The following is a 20,977-nucleotide window of genomic DNA, read 5'->3' on the forward strand; positions in this document are numbered from 1 at the left end:
TTATTTATTATTAGTATGGATACATGGATTTTTATTTTATTCTGTGGGTTATAATCTATTTCTGTCCTTATATATTTTGATACTCTATCCTAGACTTGGCTAGTGAGAGATCCTTTGGGCTGTCTCCTTTATCCTTTTGGCGTGTCCCATCTTTTTTTTTTTTTTCTCCTTTTAATACTTCCTACTTTTAGGCACAAAAAGACGGTCTAGACTCATCTTGTACTTTCCCTGTCCCAGTCCTGGAATCAGCCATTTCTGCAAGGAACTCTGGCTTCTTATAGTGGAGACTGGTATTTAGAAACAGATCATTGCTACTGGGGTGCATTGCATCTTGGTCCTTTCACTGAGCACAGATCATATACATCCATGCATATCTGTAACTATTTTTACTCATGTATATTAAAAAATCATTAGCACAACAAAAGAAAGAAGAAAAAAGAATTAGTTTATCCTAATTCTGGCAACTGCATTTTAGCACCATAGGTTCTTCCTAATTCTTCTGTTTCTTCTCTAGCTCTGAGAAACCTGGCTCCCAACATCATCAGTGTATTTATTCATTTTTCAGTCCTGCTGGTACCTTCTTAAAGTTCATCAATCTGCCTTTGGCAAGATAACATCTGTTTCCACCCAACAGTCTATTTCCTCAGGTCCTCTTTTCCTCATGCTTCATATTTTAAAATAGTACCCTCTTGAGTTTGCTCTGGACTTTTCTGCTCTCTTTGCCCTGACCACCTTTGTCTCTCAGGTGATGCTGAACACAGAGCGGCTGATCAAGCATGCAGTGCAAGAGAGGCTGGCAGTCACTGTGTGCATCAACAAGATCGACAGGCTCATCCTGGAGCTGAAGCTGCCTCCCACTGATGCTTATTACAAGCTGCGCCACATTGTAGATGAGGTCAACGGATTAATAAGGTATATGGACCCTGGCAGTGTCCTCAGGGACTCTGGCTTTTATAAAGCTTAACCTTGAACTTTGGGGGCAACTCTGATTTCTTGGCATGTGTTGATGAGCTTGTTGGGCAGGCCTAGAGGCTCATTCCATGGCTCTTCAGGGACTGACTCCACAGCCTGGCCTCCTTCATTTTCTGTCTCAATCAGTTGTGCACACGTCTTCACACATCTTCAATTTAGTATTGTGGTCAACCCCTTGAACTCTAGAATCAGTCTCCTCTTCACCTTATACCAACTGTGTAAAGTTGGGCAAATTACTTAAGCTTGTAGAGCCTCAGTTTCTGCTTCTGTAAGAGGTAGATAATAATATTTGCCTAATGAGATGTCACAAGAAATTAAATAGATATCTGATGTAACATACTTAGCACAGTGCTTAGCAGTAACTGATCCCTGAATAATGCTAGCTGTTATTATATTATTAGCATTCAATAAATGAGGGAACTGTTGGCTGTTGTTTCTGGATATAGCTGCTTTACCAGATAGGTTTACAAGGGATTCATTAATAAGTATGAGTGGTGATTGGGGGACTTTAGAATATAGTATCAAGGTGGCTTTGAAGAATAGGTTAAATATGTCTTAAAGACAGTTTCATCTGTAGGCTGAAGAGTGTACTGGATGACTTCTTGAGGCCCCTCAAAGGGCATGGGAATAGACCGTTTGAGAGAACATCTCTCCAGTTGAGGACTGAGGACTGTACCTACGTGGCCAGAGACAGATTTACGTTCATCAGCTTCTCTGGTTGCAGCACTGATTATCAACAGGGATATCTTCTTCCTGTCTCTGGAAGAGCTGAAAATGACTAGAGCCCAATGTAGTATCAGGAATTTAAAATATGAAGTGATAAACTTCTTCAAAAAGGGAGATGGGGTGGGATAGGGCTAAATCCCGATCTACCAAAATAGGAAGTCATGATGTCTCAGCCTCTAAATAAGAAATAGCAATATAAACATATTGTCTAGAAATATGGAGGTAAATACTCTAAAAGCAGCTTTAAAAGAATTGAAAGCAGTTGCCTCTGGGGAGCATAACTTGGGAGTCGGGTAGAGTGAGGTAGGGAACTGCTCTAAATTAAGAAATTCCATAAAACATTGTGTAGTAAGGTTAGGGTTGTGGGTTTGATCCCTGTGTACAACTGATTTTGTTACAAATATTAGTGAACTTGTGATGCTGTTGCTTCTACATGGCTTTTAAGACACAAAGTTTTAACACAAAATTGTAAAGCAAGCCAAACAAACAGAAGAAAGAAGAAAGAGGAGCATGGTGGGAGCAACATTACTTTTTCTTTTATTTATTCATTCATTCATTCATTCATTCATTCAAGCAATCATTTATACTGGTGTTTATATCTATTTGTGTTTGTAAGATTGAGATTTCTCCAGAATGTATATCTCTGCAATCACATCAGATTCATTTCCTGTGTTCTAAGACCTTTGTCTCTGTCCTCCAAGTTTTCCCTTGTCTGCCAGTGTAGTTAACTCCTCCAAGATCATGCAGAGTGTTCCCAGCTCTAGGAAGTCAGCTTGTTACTGGGAGTTAGGGAACAACTCCATCATGTCACTTTCTTGGACCAGGCTGTTGGCAGAGCTGACAGTACAGTATTATGTAAGCCCCATTGGAGGGCAAGGGCTGGAGAGAGGCTGTGATACTGAATCCCTGCCCTTTACCCTTGGCAGTGTGTCAGCCTGGCTGTGCGCTCATGACTGTCTCTGTTTCAGCATGTATTCCACCGATGAGAACCTAATCCTGTCCCCACTCCTGGGCAACGTCTGCTTCTCCAGCTCCCAGTACAGCATCTGCTTCACATTGGGCTCCTTTGCCAAGATCTACGCTGACACGTTTGGTAAGCTCTGGCTGGCAGTCTCTCTCACCAGCTTCTCCAGAGTCATGTGTGCCTTTCCTGCTGAATGGTTTAGAAATTGGCTTCATGCTGGAGTCCCTGTTTCGGGGAGCATTTTATCAACTGTTATTCTCACATTTGGGGCTCTTTTTGGCCCCTAGGCCCTTTCTTCAGGACGAGTGGTTTCTAAACAATGGAACAATAAGGGTGACTAGGAAGGAAGAATGAAGAAAGAGCTCATTTAGGAATAAGGCTCTCTCCTAGAGTTAGACAGATTTTGTCTAAAGGGAATCAGCCATGTTCACAAAGCCCCTTCAGCTCTTCCTTGGAAATGGACTCTCCCTCAGTAGTAGTGTTCTAGCTGTCTTTCCAGCCATGTCTAGCAGGTAAAAACTTTGTAGGCCTACTTAACTCATGTTGGATGTCCAGTCAGCACAAACGAGCCTCCAGTGGATGCCCAGTTGAATGATTTTATGGGTCTCTGGAGCCTCGACACCAGAACCCTAAGACCAGCTTCCCATCTCAAGAGGCTCCTGCGCTCCTCTCCACCTCTGTTGCCTCCCCAGTTCCTTCAGATTCCAATGGGAGCCATGCCCTGAGCGTCGTGTGTCAAATACTATACTTCATTAGAAGGGCATTATCATCCTGGGTTTTAATTCTCACCCAAGGATATGTTTCCGTTGGATTTTAGAGAGAGGAAGGGAGAGAGAGAAACATCGGTCGGTTGTGCGCTGTATAGATGTACTATCACTTACCACTTTTCTCATCATTAAACATATATTTTTGTTGTTTCCAGATGATTCTTTAAAAAAAAAAATAGATGGACGATGAGTGCATTCATCTGAACAGGATTCCAGTTTATGTGTTTCTCAGTGTTTTCTTGTATCAGCATGTAAAGCAAAATCCAAGACCTTTTTTTTTTTAACATGTTTTTATTGATTTCAGAGAGAGAAGGGGAGAGGGAGAGAGATAGAAACATTGATGAGAGAGAAACATCTATCAGCTGCCTCCCGTACACCCCCTACTGAGGTTCTAGCCCGCAACCTGGACATGTGTCCTGACCAGGAGTCAAACTGGTGCATGGTCAGTGCTCAAACAACTGAGCCACAGTGGCCAGGGCTAGGTCCATCATTTCCGGAAGATGGGGTTTAGGTGCAGACAAAGGGTTGCATATAGGCTGCAGTTGAGCCTGTTCCATCAAAGGCAGAATAAAAACTGTACCCTTGTCTGTAGCCCAGTCCCATGCTTGCTGGAGATGGAATGCTACCTGGGGGCTCATTTTGGCTCCAGCATAGCCTTGTCAACTTTGGGCCAGTCTTGTCCTTTGTGCGTCTGTGTCCTTGTCTGCCTGCCTGGGTAGAAGGAAATGTCTGGACCTCGGAAAGAAAGGTGCAGAAATTTCTCAGCTACAAACTATTGTGGCACCTGAAAGAGAATTTTGAACAATAGTTTGCTAAGTAGATTATAATTGTATGGCTTCTCTTATAGGTGACATTAATTACCAGGAATTTGCTAAAAGACTCTGGGGTGACATCTACTTCAACCCCAAGACGTAAGTAGGATGTGGGAAGTGACGCTAAAGGGGTGATCCATTTTCCCAGTAAGTGAGGGCAGTCATAAGAAAGTTCTGAAGATTAAAACCTACTTTTTGTTAGACATGAGCTACCATGTTTCCTCCTCTAAGTGAGCTGGTTTCATGAGCTCTAACAGGGTGAGCGGTTGTTTCTCTTTAGGTTTTTACAGTTTAGTGCAGGCATCCATGAAAGTAATAACCGTATGCCGTCTCAGGAGTCTGGAAATTTATGCTCTCACACACACATTTCTTCCCCTTGGCCCTGTTCAGATTCAGAACTTAGGAAATACACCCTGGAGGTCAGTAACACTGCCTTCTTTCTCTTGGATCACCCGTAACTCTTTTTCTCTTTAGGCGAAAGTTCACCAAAAAGGCCCCAACCAGCAGCTCCCAGAGGAGCTTCGTGGAGTTTATCTTGGAGCCCCTGTATAAGATCCTTGCTCAGGTAAGTGTGTTGGGCCACCTGGTTTAGATCTGCCCTTCTAAGTACTGTTGGATTTAAAGGGGGAATGTATGAAAGAAAGAAAAGGCACAACCAAAACAAATTTTGTGCAAAGATTTTGACTGCTCAAAAGAATGTGACACTTGAGAACTTATCAGTTCAGTTGTGGAATTTAAATTACAGCTGTAATTGTGAAAGTCCTCCAGTTTTTAATATATTTGTTTGTTATGGCATTATTTATAACAGTAGAGAACATTTTTTTTAAAACCTGGAAATCAGTTAAATGTTCATTAGTGAGTGGTAGCATGAGCTTTGTTCTAGGCACACAGGTATGCAATGTTTGCCAGATTGCATAAGATGCATCAGACAGTGGTAAGGATGGAGTTAAACATATGGGATGCTCCAAAGAAAAGAGGATAATGTTGCATTTGTATGAATTTGTACTCCCTAAAAGGCAGAACTAAAAGTAATAATGTACAAGAATTTTCATACAGACTTCTCCTGAGACATTTATAAAATATGCAAGTGTTGAATAAGTACTGTGTACAGTGAACACACGCATATATACAAAATGTGTGGGGCCATTCCAACTTTAAAATAGTAAAACATAGCAACAAGACAAAATAACATGATTGAAATTTATTAGTGCTAAAAAATACTATCTTGTGTCAAACTGTAATGGATTAATAAAAGAAATTTATAGAATCTGTCTTGGCAGAGACCTGGAGTCTGCTGAGGATGATTTAGCTTGGCCCTGTCTTGACAGAGGATGGACTGCTAGGTGACCTTTTTTGGTTCCTTCCAGTACAGCGATCCTCTAAATCCAGTCTCTAAAATAGGGAAGGGTAAGGATTGCCAGAGTAATGCTGCTTTTTAGACACCAGGGGGCAGCACTGATAGCAATCCATCTAAGAGTGCCCGGTTTATTGGCTGGTGTGGGTCTTTAACCAAGCCTGCTTCACCCAGGGTTGGTTTGAAGGGTAGGTACCAAAGGTTTCCTTGAAACTAAATTGTTCTTGCTGAAAGCTCTCCCTGTAGACAAGAATCTAGTACAGCGACCCTTCAGATTGCCCATTGGCCTTTCCTTGGCCTCCTCCGTAGCACCACAGTGGGGCTATCACTACAACTGATATGGTGTCTGGTACTGTCACAGGTTGTGGGTGATGTGGACACCAGCCTCCCGAGAACGCTGGATGAGCTTGGCATCCACCTGACCAAGGAGGAGCTGAAGTTGAACATCCGTCCCCTTCTCAGGCTGGTCTGCAAAAAGTTCTTTGGCGAATTCACAGGTAATAAAGAGCTCATGGCCTCCTTAACATCACCATCATTACGTCCTGCCACGTGTTGTGGAGAACTTTTCCCTAACCCACAGTAGTGGTCAGAGATCTGAGGCTCTTTCAAATAAACTACAGGTCTGGATACAGAGCACTTGGGTTTTTCCTAGCTGCTTTCCTTAGTGGATGGTACCAAGAATTCTGTGCTGGGAAACAAAAGCAGTTAAATTTCCCTACCAGGAGGAACATGTGAGTAAAGGAAATGGGAGCGCAGATCCGAGGTTCTGGCATTTTTGCCAGGAGACAGTCAAGAAGGTGGACTAGTAGGTGATGTGAAATAGTAGGAAAAGCACCAGGCTAGGATTTGGGAGACAGACTGTAGATTCAAATTTCTCTTTCCCCTGAGCTTGTCTCTCCCATATTTTAGTTACACGGAAGGCAGGTGATACAGAAGAACAGGCCTTGGACTGCTCTGGGCCTTGCTCTTCCACGGGGTGACCATAGGCCAGTCATAGAGTTCTTCTATGACTCTAATTTCTCATCTGTAAAATAAAGGAGAGTAAAACGCGATGGCAAAGGACCCCCTCAGCAATTTCTTGATTCTGAGTCTAGTGGGATATTGGTGTCTGAGTCTGCGCTGTACATAATTTTAGTAGTTCACTCTGGGCTGGCCATCAGTATGACATGGGAGACACCACTAAAAGTAGACATGCCTACCGTAGGGTGGTAACGGACGTTCTCTTTCGCATGGCTTATTGACTGTTAGAAAAACAAGATAACTTAGTGAACAGAAACCTATGTGATGTTTGCCAAAGGGGAAAAGTCAATTCAAGGATTGTTCAAAGTAGATCTTGGAAGGAGAGATGGGATACTTACTCAGTTTCATGTAAGTGCTCGTAGGTTCTTATATTTAATAAAAGGTCGTGGATTGATACAGATAACTGAAAGTTTTTGTCAGCTGAGTTCCAAGGAACCACTGAGACCTGCTTCTTGTTCTTCCTGGCATTAGTGTGACTGCAGCCTTTTAGCAGCATACTCCCAGGAAATAGGGTATCACTTCCCCTTAGAATCATATTGTCACAGCTTTCAGAGCAGAAAGTCCTCTCCCTTTTAGGTTTCTGACCATCATGAGCTGATAAGTCACTGCTCACATCCCCCTATGAGGGTGTAAAATAATGGCTTTCTCTTCCTCTGCAGGCTTTGTGGACATGTGTGTGCAGCATATCCCTTCTCCAAAGGTGGGCGCCAAGCCCAAGATTGAGCACACCTACACCGGTGGTGTGGACTCCGACCTCGGCGAGGCCATGAGCGACTGTGACCCTGATGTAAGGGAATGTGGCTTCCCGGTTCTCTGATTTCTTCCCTCCTGTGCGAGGATACTGTTTTCTGGTCACAGAAGTAATGCCTTTTTCCCCTCCCCATGAGCACGGTCAAACTTCCTGAATTCAAAGCCTGATGTTACTGCTACTAGTGGTATGATCTTGGGAACATTATTCAGTCTTTGAGCCTCAGGGTTTTGGTCTGTGCAATGAGTTAATAATATGTGTGTGGTCATTATGAGACTTAAATAAGATTAAGAAAATGTTATGTCACCCACTAGGTAGTAAAGATTCAATGAATGGTTGCTAATCTGGTCAATCCTGGCTCTTCAAAAACTCTTTCCCGGCCATTCTTTTGGCAATCTAGTTTCTCAGCATAAACATACAGCCGATTAAAGTTTGTGAGTTACATCTTCAGAGGAAATTTGGGGCAAGTTAGTCTCATAATCTTGCAAGTTAACAGTGCCAATCTACCATCCTAACCCTGCTTTTCCTCCCTATTGCCCTCATCCCAGAAAAAAAGGAAAAGTGGATTTTTTTTGCTATGCCTTTGACATTTATTAATAAGTAGGGGGAAGAGCATGGTTGGAATTTTCCCAGGAGATTGTCACATTTTCTCTACATCTGGGCTGCCTCCTCATAGCACTCATGTCATTGCTATGAGGAGAGGTGGAGACAGTGGTACTTACCGAGAGAGTATGTGTGGTTGAGGCTGCACTCTGTCCCCTCCTCCAGGGTCCCCTGATGTGCCACACTACCAAGATGTATAGCACAGATGACGGAGTTCAGTTTCATGCCTTTGGCCGGGTGCTAAGTGGCACCATCCATGCTGGGCAGCCTGTGAAGGTGCTGGGAGAGAACTACACCCTGGAGGATGAGGAAGACTCTCAGATATGCACCGTGGGCCGCCTTTGGATCTCTGTGGCCAGGTACCTCTAACCAAAGCCCCTAGGGGCCTGCCTTGTCCTCTACACTGGAACTGCCCCAAACAGCTGGAAGGAGGTGGTCCTCCCTGGAAACATAGTTGCTGCCTGGCTCCCCCCAATAGGGGCTAAGATGACTCTCCCTCAGCAGATCTATTGACTTCTAGTTCTTGCTACCCAGTGTTGCTAGGGCCAAAGGCAGCCGCTGTTGGGATAATGCCAAGAGCCTTGCCTTTGTTTGGATGGCTTATATGAACTTTTGTAGCAGCATTTCTGTTTTTACTCATCTTAATCCCCTCTTCCTCTTCTGTGTTCCTTAAGTCACAACCGTTGTGTTTCTTCCCAAAAGAAATTGTTTCCCAACCTCCACTGACTATTCTTTGACCAAGAGAGAAGACTTTGCTGGATCCCTTGTAGCATCCCCATCTGCAGAATCAAATTTAGCTTGGGCCTCTGGGCTGCTTATCAGTTCCTAAGTGTAGCACCTCATCTGGGAAGCAGAACTGGGCAATCCTATTCCTAGTGTGGCTGCTGCACCTCGTCGAAGCCCCTTTTGCCTCCTCCAAATCCACCCCATTCGCTAGAAGGCAGAAGAAAATAGAAGAACTAGGACAGCTGCAGTATGTTCTGCGGTGCTTTTGGCATCTCCTTACATCCTGTGCCTTTGAGAGCAGCTTGCTTACCACCAACATCCAACTGGAATATAGTTTTCCTGTCTTGTCCTCTTTTAATCCCTTGCAGTTTCTTTTTATGGCACTTACCAGTTTGTAATGACGTATATGTGTGGTTATATGATTGTTTATTGCATCCCTCCCCTGCTAGAATCTATCTGTTTAGCTGGCCCCTGCTCCTGGCTCAGGGCCTGGCACGCAACAGGCACTGAGTACATTTTTATGGAATGAAGACTCTGCCCAGGTGTCATTGCTGCTTATTGGATGTTGCTTCAGGTACCACATTGAAGTGAACCGAGTTCCTGCTGGCAACTGGGTTCTGATTGAAGGTGTTGATCAACCAATTGTGAAGACAGCAACCATAACTGAACCTCGAGGCAATGAGGAGGTAAAATTTCTGAAGAGGTGGCTGAACTGGCTTAAGCTAGAGGGTCACAGGACCCACGGCACACGTGAGCAATAAGCAGCAGAACTGGTAGGGAATTAACCCAGAGCCACTGCTACTTCCTGGTTCCAGTCCTCAGCCCAGGCTCAGCCTTCTAGATCTGAGCCTGCTGCAATCTCCCTGTACTCTGCTCAGGTGCTAGAAATTAGGAGGAATGCCTTTTATTCTTTCCCTTCTCTCTTTGTTCTGCCAAAATACATGGGAATAAATCCCCCTTCAGTTTGCCTCCAAGCAGCCCCGTGGCTCCTGGTTGGAGAAGAGTCTGCCCCTAAGTAGGTCCTCAGTTTCTCTCTTACCTCCACACCGTCTGTACCTACTCAGGCCAGGTGTTCTCACTCCTCTGCATTTTGGATCGCAGGCTCAGATTTTTCGGCCCTTGAAGTTCAACACCACGTCTGTTATCAAGATTGCTGTGGAGCCAGTCAATCCCTCAGAGCTGCCCAAGATGCTGGACGGTCTACGCAAGGTCAACAAGAGCTATCCATCCCTCACCACCAAGGTAGGCTCAGGGCCTGCAGCAGCTGCCAAGCCCTACTTGCCCCAGCTAAGTGGTCTGTGCTGCCTGCTGCTTCGTGTCCATCAGGTATCTGATCTGCTTTCAACAGTTTGTGTCAGGACTTAATCCCTGTCACTGTCATTTAAAGGCAGGGTGAGACCCATTTGGGGGAGCTCACGTGTGTGCACGCACACAGCTTTCACAAGTGTCTAGGTAGAAAAGATATGTTCTCTGTACAGTATACTTTGAATTTATTTTCCAGAAAAATTGAGAGGGAAAAGTGAGTCACTCTGACCCTTCTACACTCTTGAGCCTGCCAACATACCTTTCTGAGTAGTTTGCCAGGGCTAAAAGGTCAGCTTATGTCCACAGACATAGGGCATGGTTTTCCCTAGATGTCTAAGATGGCAGTAAAATTAGTGACCTTATCACACCCAGTAGCACTGTGCTGAGTGACCCAGGTGTCTTGAGGACTTTTCTTGAAGAGGCCAGGACCGATGGTGAGCAGTGGTTGTTTATGAAAGTGGATTCAGATACCTCCTCCTGGGGTCCATTCTTGATTCTGTTTCTATCTACTGTTGCTGGCACAAGAGAGTCCAGGCTGTGACCACCAGGGCTGTTGTGTTTCAGGTGGAAGAGTCTGGCGAGCATGTGATTCTGGGGACTGGGGAGCTCTACCTGGACTGTGTGATGCATGATTTGCGTAAGATGTACTCGGAGATAGACATCAAGGTAAAGCAGCGGCCCCTTTCTTTCTTGAGTGCCTGCCTGACCAGGGGGCTTGGTTCATAGCTTCAGACTGATTTCTCAAGCAGCTAAACCCTAGATTCCCCTGGAAGGCTCAAGGGAAGAGGGGTGCCCTACTAGAGGAGATCTGTTTCAGAAAACCATGATCTGTTGCTCCCTAAATGGGAAGGTATTTGAGATCTGGTTTTCCCCCTTTTACAGGTTTATTCTCAGTGTCGGACATTTAAAGTCAAGTCTCCCAAGCCAGAGTTATTCTTGGTCATTTGTTTAAAAAAAAAAAAAAGCAACTTATCTGTGGTGATTAAGGCTCAGAGTGGATTGTTCCAAGGAGGGAATGGGGCCTGGCTCTCCTGGATTCATTGTCAAGTCTTAGCCCCTCAATTAAATTGCCCATTTCATGGCTTCAGTCTCCCATTTGAGAGACACATTTTCTCCAAGGCCCTAGGGTGGTGGGAATGAGTACCCTCAAGTACCCCTCTTAGACTCTTCTACTGATGTGCCCAGGACTGGTGCTATAGAAGATACTGGATTTCCTGGGTACAAGAACATCAGGGAAGAGTTATGCTACCCAAAAGTCACAGTTTGAGAACAGAATGGGTACTCCCCAGTCAGTCTCTAGTACCAGCTCTGACAGACCTGCAGGAGTGATTCAGTGAATGGTGATGGGACGGCTACATGGATGTCAAAGGATACGTTGAGGGATTGTAATTTAGATCGAATTTGATCCCAGATACTCTTCGCTTCAGAACATAAATACTGTGCTACACTAAGTTTTGTCAGGCTTCTCAGTGATAGTGACTTTTAGCCTTCTATTTGTCACTGATGCTGATTAAGGTGGGGGCTTCTCACAGAGGTAGTGTCAAGGGGCCCTCGGAATTCCCTTTGGCAGGAGGTGGTTCTTCCAACAAAATGAGACCTGGCCTAATAATTTATTTTGTTTCCCAGGTGGCTGACCCCGTTGTTACCTTTTGTGAGACCGTGGTAGAAACATCCTCCCTCAAGTGTTTTGCTGAAACACCCAATAAGAAGTAAGCTGGAGGCATAGTGTCCCTTGGACTGACATGCTCCCCTCCCCACCAACTCCACCACAATCACAAACACTGTGGAAATAGAGACCCTGAATTCTTGGGATGGGGGTGCTTAGGATACTTGAGTTTTAGCTCAGGCCCCTGATCCATTATGCCTTTAGACATGATCCTGTGAAATCCTTTGCCATAAGACTTTCTATTCCAGGATGACTTGCAGTTGTCACTTCTCCTTTCTTTATAATATGACCATCTTAAAGTATTTCCTCAAACCTTACTTTTAGGAAGAGTGGTAGATGCTAATGAAAGAAGACAGAAGATGAGCTCTTTTGGCTCTACTCTGCTCCTGTGGTTTTCACTGATGTCATTGCCTTAGCTGTTCCTTTGTCCCCCTTTTCTTAGGAATGGCCCTTCTGCTAGTCCTGCTCACCCACCTCATTACTCATTTCCTTTCTAACTAGGAACAAGATCACCATGATTGCTGAGCCTCTTGAAAAGGGCCTTGCTGAAGACATTGAAAATGAGGTGGTCCAGATCACATGGAACAGGCGAGAACACAGCTCTGATTCCAGGGCTAAGGGGAGATGGGGCAGGGTGCCATAGCTTACCTGCTGGGTCTCTAATACCACACATCCTTCTGGGAAGTAATTTTTTTCTCCCACTTTGCTATTGTCTTGGACTATAGCACTTTGCTATTGTCCTTTGCTATTGTGGGCGGTGGGGTGACTTGACTGTCTCCAGAAAGGCAGGATCCGTGGCCCCAGGAGCCAACAATCACAGAGCTGGCTGAGCCCTCCATTGTCTCCTCCTTCCCCAGGAAGAAGCTGGGAGAGTTCTTCCAAACCAAGTACGATTGGGATCTGCTGGCTGCCCGTTCCATCTGGGCTTTTGGCCCTGATGCCACTGGCCCCAACATCCTTGTGGATGATACCCTGCCCTCTGAGGTACAGGAGAACTGATGGGAGCCATGTGGCGGTCTGTTAGCTCAAGTGGAAGAAACTACAAAATGTTCTTTTTTTCCTGAAAGTATTTTGTGTCTTCTGGTGAAAGAATATCCTCTTATAAGTGTACCTACCTTCTCCTCCCTCTAAACTCTGGCTATTGCCAGGGTCACTACTAAAGAGCCCTTATGTTCTGTGCAGGTGGACAAGGCTCTTCTTGGCTCAGTGAAGGACAGCATTGTTCAAGGTTTCCAGTGGGGAACGAGGGAGGGACCTCTCTGTGATGAATGTAAGTCTACCAGTTTCTTGCCTGCCATACCTTAGTCCTCTAGGGTCCTTGCACCTGGGTGTAGAAGGTGTGGTGGGCTCATCTTTGGGACCTGGCAGGAGAAGCAGCAGGGCCATCCAGTGTCCTGAACCACCTTCCTGCCTCTCTGCCACCCTATCCTTTGCTAACACTTAGTACGTCCTGGAAATAAAGTCATTTCCAGATTGACATTCGTTCCTCATTCCTGAGAAGGAATATATTTGAGCAGATGTTTCAAGAGGAAGATGGGATTAGAGTGGTTTATAGACCAGGATTGGACTTAATAGGAACAAATATGCAATTCCTAGAATTTATTCTATACCCAAAAATAACTAGATGTCTGCAAAAGAAGCACGTAAACTTCTAGAGAAGCTTTATGATACCTGAAACAAGCACTACAAATGTGTGCTTAAATGTTTGCTACAGGCCTTGCATATTCTATCAGAACACCCATCTGTAGGGCAATTTTGTACCTTATCTTCTTTGGCCACAAGATAGCTGCAGAGCTATAAGAAGCTCCTTGCTGCTCTGGCTGTGGACCCTTAATTGGCACCAGATCCACTCCTTAATTAGCTGTCATTTCCTTTTCAGTGATTCGAAACGTCAAGTTTAAGATTCTAGATGCAGTGGTTGCCCAGGAGCCCCTGCACCGAGGCGGGGGCCAAATCATCCCCACAGCCAGGAGAGTTGTCTATTCTGCCTTCCTCATGGTAAGTGAGTGGGGCTCTGCTGCTCCAGGGCATTAAGTCCTCAGCCTTCCCCAAGCTAAGGATCCCTTTCTTGTTCCTCTGTTGCAGGCCACTCCTCGCCTGATGGAACCTTACTACTTTGTAGAGGTGCAGGCCCCTGCAGATTGTGTCTCTGCTGTTTATACTGTCCTGGCCAGGCGCAGGTGAGCAGCCCCAGGCCTGTTTTAGGGAGAGCACAGAGAGGAAGAGCAAAGCAGGAAGTCAGTTGGCTACCATGGAGGGATCGGCCTCCCCACCCTCTCCACTCCTGAAACCTAATGAGCTGAGTTTTCAGAAGGAAGTAGAAACGGGAATGAGGCAATCCCCCGCTTTCCTGCAGATTAAAATTTGAGGTTCCTTATTGGGCACCCCTTCTCAGAGCTCATGGGGAAAGTACTGCAGTGTGTCGGTGGTGGGACTGTCTATAAAACCTTGTCCATCAGTGTTCTCACTCTGGCCTAGAGGTTGCTGCCCCTCTGACCTCCACAGGGAATTACACTGAGAGCCCCAGCCTTTTCTGTCTCCTGTAGTGCATTCACAGTTACTCTTTCTTTGACAGTAATTCTGTTTTGGGGTGTATTTGGGGGCAGATTGCTTCTCTGCTTTTGACCCAGCCTTTGTTGTTCTGTCTCAGGGGGCATGTGACTCAGGACGCACCCATTCCAGGCTCCCCTCTTTACACCATCAAAGCTTTCATCCCGGCTATCGACTCTTTTGGCTTTGAGACTGATCTGCGGACTCACACCCAGGGGCAGGCCTTTTCCTTGTCTGTCTTTCACCATTGGCAGGTGAGAAAATGGTGCATGCTGGCCAACTTGGCCTCCCACCTGTACAAGGCCAATCCCTTCTGACCTGTTCCCCTTCCAAGTCCTGACTGAGATTTTCCAACCTCCTTGAGAAGAGTCCTGCTTCCAGGCCCAAATGCACTGGAGGTCTGCCTGGATCCTCTGAAACCCCTTTTCTTTAGATTGTTCCTGGTGATCCTCTGGATAAGAGCATTGTCATCCGCCCCTTGGAGCCACAGCCAGCTCCTCACCTGGCCCGGGAATTCATGATCAAAACCCGTCGTCGGAAGGTGTGTGTCCCCTCAGACCTATGACTACCCCTCAACCAGCAGGGGTTTCAGCAGGAGTCCATTTCTTCCTTTTGGACCCTTCTCCCAAAGACTAAGCAGTTTACTTACAATGTAAAGAGATGCAATCTCTACAGGCCCTAGGCAGCTAGACCTGCTCTCCAGGGACAGTTCCCTAAAGGCAGGGATCCTCAAACAGCCTGGTTGACATTCCACCACCCCACCACCCCCAGCCTCGCACTAAACCACAGGTCTCAGATAGCCCCCAGCTCATTCAAACACCACACAGGACTCATTCTTGCATTTGCCCCCACCCTCTGCAGGGCCTGAGTGAAGACGTGAGCATCAGCAAGTTCTTCGATGATCCTATGTTGCTGGAGCTCGCCAAGCAGGATGTTGTGCTCAATTACCCCATGTGAATGCCAGGACCCCTAGCAGCTCCTGCTCCCTGCAGGGGGCTGCATCCTGGACTAGAAGCTGGGACCTGGTGTGATTTGGACTCCATGTTGTCAGAGTGTCTGGGAGCTGCTGTGGCCGTCTGGAGCAACCCAAGAGCCTCCAATGCAGAGCCCAGTGAGGGGGGCACATTTGGCCTCCTGGTTCCTTCTGTGGCCTCTGCCTGGCTTCATTCCCAGGGAACAGAGAGGAACTTGGGCTCAGGGAAGAAGAGGATAAAAGTGTTTAACCCCAGGGGACCCTGTCCTCAGAATTTACATGGAATTTTTTTGTACAAGTTTGACCTTAGACATGGTTTATAAGTGAACAGAACATTCTAACCTCTGCCTTTCTCTGTTTCTTTCATCCACACCCTTTCCTCCAGCACAGTCTAGTCCTGGCACTTGGGTTCTAAATCTATGTCGTTTCCCATGAGGCTTCACTGCCTCTGCTCCCGGCTGCAGCCTTCTTTCTGCCTGGGTCTCCAGGGAAGCAGCCTGTGGTGGGGGAAGTGCCTGCCTCTTAATTCAGTGTCCCGTAAGCATGGAGGCTTATTTACTGCCCCCACTCCCACTCCTGGCATTCTGTTCTCTCTACCATCCTTCTCTAGGTGGGACCTGAGCTGGCTTGGGAGTTGTTGGGTTTATGGGGTTGGAGGTCTACTGCACCTCCCTTTCTGCCCCCTGAAAGTCTCTGTTGCCCTGCAGTTGGGGGCCAAAATTTGATTTCCAACCCTTTGCTCTGAGTTCCCCAACCAGCCACTGCCAATCCCTTACTTTGTTCTCCCCCAGGTGAAGAAGAGACTCTCAGTTTTTCACAAAACTCCTTTATTAGGAACATACCAGGGATTGATGTGAGAGTGTCTGACTGCCCGTGGCTATAGGAACCTACTTCTCCCTGGCATCCTGTGCTGTTCTCTTGATGTAGTCTCTGTACATTGTGTACACAGCACCTGCATGAGGGAGAAGGCAAAACACCCCTTGGCATCGAAAGCTTCACCCATCCTCTGACTCCCCCAGTGTCCCAGAGAGAAGTAGCTGCAAAGCCCCAGGGATCTGACTCCAGCCGACCCCTTGAGAGTCCAGTTTACTGCTCATTTTTCCTCTCTAGGGCTCAACAGCTATTGCAAGCACCTGGCCGCACAGCCTAGAAAACAACCCATTTAACAATTCACAAAGCATTTCAAGTGCAGTTCTATCTAAGAAACCTCAGGTTTGCTGCAACCTCAGGTAGGCAAGCCAGGGGTGGTTATTAGGTTACACATGGGGAAACCAACAGAGAAGGATTTGTCCACTGTCACACAACTAGTAAGTAGCTGCCTGCCTTTTGATCCCGAGAGGAAGAGAAGTTCAGCCTATGTTCTGTTGCATGGTTTTTCTCACCTTTAGGACAAACTGTCATGAAACAGACTGCACACTGTCCCCACAGGCCTGGGACAGGAGATTAAACAGGGAACCCTGAATATGTCTCAGTATGGGGATTTCACCAAGGACTTGATATGGAGCCTTATATAGGGAACAGGGACTGAAATCATGGACCCTTAACTGTCAGGACTCCTAGCTCACATTCTCCTGTGACCCCACTTACCTAGCAGGATGGCACCCACAGCACAGGCCTGTGCTGCCACTCGAGTATGAATCAGGTGTATGGACATCTTGGTGGAACCACGAGCCTTCAGCCGGTAAATCCTGTACGCTGCTACCACTAGGCAGCCTCCTAAGCCTGTAGTCAGAGAACATGACCCTTGAGCCTCATCTACAAAGCACATTACTCTTGAGAGAGACCTCAGTAGGCAGACTGGGCATCTCGATGAAGAGGGGGTTGGGGGGGTTATTAGACTACCGAGTTTCCTCTGGATGGTGTTTTCAAAGTGGCTGCCTCCCTCCAGTGACTCCCGTCCCCCATATACAAATAGCCCATCATCATGAATCCCCTACCCGTTAGCTCTGCTCTCGGCCCTTCTGAACCACTGTTGGCTCCCACATCCTGATACAGCTGTTTTCCTACTTTGCCAGGGTCTTAAAGAAAGCCCTAGGGGATCCCAAACTTCCCCTTCCCCTCCTGACATTGGTGTTGGTGCCCCACATTTCCCTACATCCCATGCACTCAGTTGGCCAGCACCTCCACCCATCCAGAGTCCCTCATTTCATTGTAAAGGGTTGTCCCTTTATCCCTTAGCACCTCTGCTATCGGTTCTCTCTTCTAGCTGTTGGTTGTTCAGTGGGTAGGACCACTTGAGTTCTCTGCTTTGTTCTTTGAAAGGATTAGGAGAGGTATTCTCTGAGAGAAGGCCCCTCCTTGCCCCCCATCCCTTCCATTCCCACTCACCTATAGGCACCAGTGGAGACTCCCTGGTCTTCCTCAGGAACTTCTCAGACACACTGTCTTCACCTTTGGGTGGCGCCCACCACCCTTTGTTAGCAGACATGATCCTGCCCCAGATGTTAGCAGCTAGGGCTCCTAGGTTTCAGCCCAGCCCTAGAAGGAAGCACCCCACAATCAATTCCAGTGCTACTCAGTTTGGGGTGGAAAGGAGAAAGTCGCCTGCTGAGACCCTCTCTTAACCATGCCCTACACAGCTGCTACGTAAAAAGATGTCCTGTCTCAGAATGGCTGGACCACTAGTGCCATTTCTTCATCTTAATATCTGCCTCTTCCCTAGCTTGTTCTGACCTCACTGTTTTCTCTGCTTCCCCCTCTCCCATCTGCATCTCTATGGGTGTCATCCTTGGGCCAAGAAAAGCAGCTGGAAAAATCCACAGATGAGGGTGGAAGGAAAAGGCCTTGAGCCTTGGGACCCCCCCCCCCCACTGGCCTTGAGTTTGTGACAGTTACTCCTAAGGGAGCTACAGAGCAGGATCTGGCCTCAGGGAACCAGAGCCATCCCAGGCAATGTTACAGCATGATTACCCAATCACCAGAACCAGAGATTGAAATAATTGTACACGGATTTGTGTACACTTCAGACATTAATACTAAGAACAAATTCTGATTCCTGAGCTGTTCCCACTTTCAGGTCCATCTTTTTCCAGGTTCTTTGCAAATACCAACCCCCTGCCTCCATCCCTGGGTTGGTGACCCCTATTCTACTTGCTAACCTCTATAAATGTCTGCTCTGATCACAAACTAGACGGAGTTCCAGAGTCCTGGTCCTTAAACCAGGGGTTCTGCCTGTGGGCCTCCTAAGTCTAACCCTGAAATAAACTCCCTGTCTGAGGCAACTTCTATACCTACTTGCCCTCCTCTCCTGGAGGAGCAAGACCTTTTGGCCCCACAGGTCCTCAGCATGCTGATGCTTACCACAGGAGACGACCAGAAAGTGGGCTGTGAGCAGCTGGGCCAGGGCACAGCGTCTGTTTTGAACTGGCCAAGAGCTGATGACAAAGCTACCACTGTGGGGTCAGAGAAGCAGTGGCAGGCTTTATGGAGACTTTAAAGTCAGGAACAGAGAGGGGAGGGGATAGGACAGGGCATCAGTCTTAACCCCCCATCTGCTGAGTTTCAGGCTGGACTCCAAGGCACTGGAGAGTAATGAAAGGCTAAATGGAAAAAGGCCCTTAGCTAGATTTAATCTTTTAATTCTCATGGATGTAAGTGGCTGGGTCAAAGATGGACTTGATATGGAGAGCAGATCAAGGATGGACAGAGATCCTGGCTTCTCCTCTGAGTTATAATGCCTCGAATACTCTCATGAACAATGTGGGATGTAAATAAAATGCTCAGATTGTGGGAAGCAGGCTCTCTGGTCTTGGTTTTGATACCTTCAACGATGCTTTCTGGACCAAGGAGATTCGTTAAGTTTGAAATAACTGGGACTTCCCTCACATCTTCAGAGCTCTTTATACTGCCTAGGGGAGTTACAGAGATGACAGTGACCAGCATTAGTGCCTCTTCTAAGTATTTACATCGCAAAGCTCTCAACTATTTTATATGGTAAGTAGCAATTTGTTTATAGACAAGGAAACTGAGTTTCCCAGAGGTTAAATGATTTGTTCAACTAGTAAATGGCAGTGTTGTGATCTGAACCCAGGCCTGGCTGGCTCCAAAATTTGTACTGCTAACCTGCTTTCCAGGAGGCTGGTCAAGCTGAAACCCTCTCTGGATTGATATTGAAGCTTCGGAATGCTAATTGATCATGCCACCCTTGATTAGGAAAAGAAGAGCATCTTCTGGCTAAGCAAATGGAGAAAGATTGGGATGCAGCCTGGGCAGTTCCACTCCATCCCATGCCTTTGTTCCTTCCCTAGATTACTCTCAGTCCCATGTGTCTGCCCTAAGGGGCTTTTCGGCACTGGAAATTTGTCCAGCAGCTGATGTCTCTCTTTTCTCTCCCCAGCACTCACTGCTCTAGGAAGAGATCCAGGGTCACAGCAACTCCCCAGGGCCTTCACATATCCCCAGCGTCCATGGGAAAGCTCCTCTCAGTCATTCACACACACTCTCCCATGCTGCCTCTCCTGGTCCCAACAGTGGCCTGAATTCTCAGGAGACGGATGATCTAGTCCAGAGGTGGGGGTTGGAAATGTCTGGATAAGATGGCAAGAATCAAGATCAACTCCACTCCCTTTAGAGACTGGGACTAAGCTCTAGAGAGTGAAGTTCAACTTCTCCCTGTTGAGATCATGTTTGATGCTCCACAATATCCCAGCCCAGAACTGAGAAAATAATAATTGTTGCTATGATTTACTGAGCACCTGGGAGCCAAAAATATGCTAAATGCATTAAGTAGATTATTTTATTTAATCCTTACAAAAACTATGAAGTACTATTACTATTATTCTTCCCATTTCACATTTAAAAACAGGCTAGGATTAAATGTCTTGCCCAACGTCACAGTAAGTGACAGAGAGAAAAAGGCCCAGACTTCTCACCATTCCTAAAAATCAAATCTCACTACTTTGGACTAATGGAAGAATGACTGTAAAGTGGAGGGGAAGTCCTGAAATAGAAGAAATAAAATGGCTTTTTATTTTCAAAGACCTCTGAGAACACACAGAAATATTTAGGGAACAGATTTCTGGAGAGTCCTGCTTTAGTAAACAGATAAGATAAAATTATGATAACATTCTTGTTAATATGCCAAGTCTTTACTAATTATTTTGGTTTTGGCTTTTCTACATTAGTAATTTGCTTAGTAAACTTCTTTCTTCCAGATCAGGTCACACTAATAGAAATTCTAATTTACAGGGCTCTAAATGAGTGATGCTGACGGACTTAGGGGATCCAGAGTGTAGGCTGGAGTTAGACCTGGGGTTAGTTAGTTGCTTCACCAACCACCCTCTAACTTTTAGAGAGGGAGAGAGAAAGAAAAACATGGATATGAGAGCAAAACATCACTCAGCTGCCTCTTGCATACCCCCTACCAGAGATCCTGCAACACAGGCATGTGCCCTGACCGGAACAGAACCAATAATCTTTCAGTGCATGAGACAACACCCAGCCAACTGGGCCACACCGGCTAAGGCCCAACCACCCCCTAAATACTTAAATACTTAGTCTTCTGCTGCTCAATCTCTTTGAGTCTATATCATCTGTAAAATGGAGACTGAGCAGGTACCCATAAGATCATTGTAAGGGCACCCTGGCCGGTATAGCTCAGTGGTTAGAGTGTTGGCCTTTGCACCAAAGGGTCACAGGTTCAATTCCCTGTCAAGGGCACAAACCTGGGTTGCAGGTTTGATCCCTGGCCCTGGTCAGGTTGACGTTTCTCTCTCTTTCTTTCTCTCTCTCTCTCTCTCCCCATCCCTTCCTTCCACTCTTGGAAAAATCAGTGGAAAAATATCCTCAGGTG

At 46.4% G+C, this 20,977-nt stretch overlaps 2 protein-coding genes across 3 annotated transcripts in view; one reads left to right on the plus strand and one right to left on the minus strand.

Moving 5' to 3' along the window:
* Nucleotides 1-15,532, plus strand: part of EFTUD2 (elongation factor Tu GTP binding domain containing 2) — a 28,104-nt gene extending 12,572 nt beyond the window's left edge. For both annotated transcript variants that reach the window (XM_016202073.2, XM_016202074.2), the window contains exons 10-28: nt 746-912; nt 2,667-2,791; nt 4,277-4,340; nt 4,716-4,806; nt 5,957-6,092; nt 7,275-7,402; nt 8,132-8,325; nt 9,267-9,378; nt 9,794-9,934; nt 10,562-10,663; nt 11,624-11,706; nt 12,165-12,251; nt 12,521-12,647; nt 12,846-12,933; nt 13,543-13,661; nt 13,749-13,843; nt 14,314-14,467; nt 14,647-14,754; nt 15,075-15,532. In XM_016202073.2, coding sequence (XP_016057559.1) covers nt 746-912; nt 2,667-2,791; nt 4,277-4,340; nt 4,716-4,806; nt 5,957-6,092; nt 7,275-7,402; nt 8,132-8,325; nt 9,267-9,378; nt 9,794-9,934; nt 10,562-10,663; nt 11,624-11,706; nt 12,165-12,251; nt 12,521-12,647; nt 12,846-12,933; nt 13,543-13,661; nt 13,749-13,843; nt 14,314-14,467; nt 14,647-14,754; nt 15,075-15,170 — 2,217 coding nt within the window. In that variant the 3' untranslated portion in view covers nt 15,171-15,532. The remainder of the gene's footprint in view (nt 1-745; nt 913-2,666; nt 2,792-4,276; nt 4,341-4,715; nt 4,807-5,956; nt 6,093-7,274; nt 7,403-8,131; nt 8,326-9,266; nt 9,379-9,793; nt 9,935-10,561; nt 10,664-11,623; nt 11,707-12,164; nt 12,252-12,520; nt 12,648-12,845; nt 12,934-13,542; nt 13,662-13,748; nt 13,844-14,313; nt 14,468-14,646; nt 14,755-15,074) is intronic.
* A 499-nt stretch (nt 15,533-16,031) lies between these two features.
* On the minus strand, nt 16,032-17,614 carry HIGD1B (HIG1 hypoxia inducible domain family member 1B). The gene is made up of 3 exons (XM_016202075.2): nt 17,515-17,614; nt 16,774-16,908; nt 16,032-16,138 (listed from the first exon to the last, which is right to left on the minus strand). Exons 1-3 carry the CDS (start codon nt 17,612-17,614, stop codon nt 16,074-16,076), a joined length of 300 nt encoding a protein of 99 aa, XP_016057561.1. The 3' UTR covers nt 16,032-16,073.
* Between the last annotated feature and the right edge of the window lie 3,363 nt (nt 17,615-20,977).

Source organism: Miniopterus natalensis, chromosome 17 (assembly GCF_054644295.1).
Source record: "Miniopterus natalensis isolate mMinNat1 chromosome 17, mMinNat1.hap1, whole genome shotgun sequence".
Classification (NCBI taxonomy): domain Eukaryota; kingdom Metazoa; phylum Chordata; class Mammalia; order Chiroptera; family Miniopteridae; genus Miniopterus; species Miniopterus natalensis.

Coding starts and splice junctions, on each gene's coding strand:
- HIGD1B (XM_016202075.2), bottom strand. CDS start 17,614: ATGTCTGCTAACAAAGGGTGGTGGGCGCCACCCAAAGGTGAAGACAGT. Junction 16,909..17,514: donor GTCTCCACTGGTGCCTATAG/GTGAGTGGGAAT, acceptor CTCTGACTACAG/GCTTAGGAGGCTGCCTAGTG. Junction 16,139..16,773: donor TGTGGGTGCCATCCTGCTAG/GTAAGTGGGGTC, acceptor TCCCTCATGCAG/GTGCTGTGTACACAATGTAC.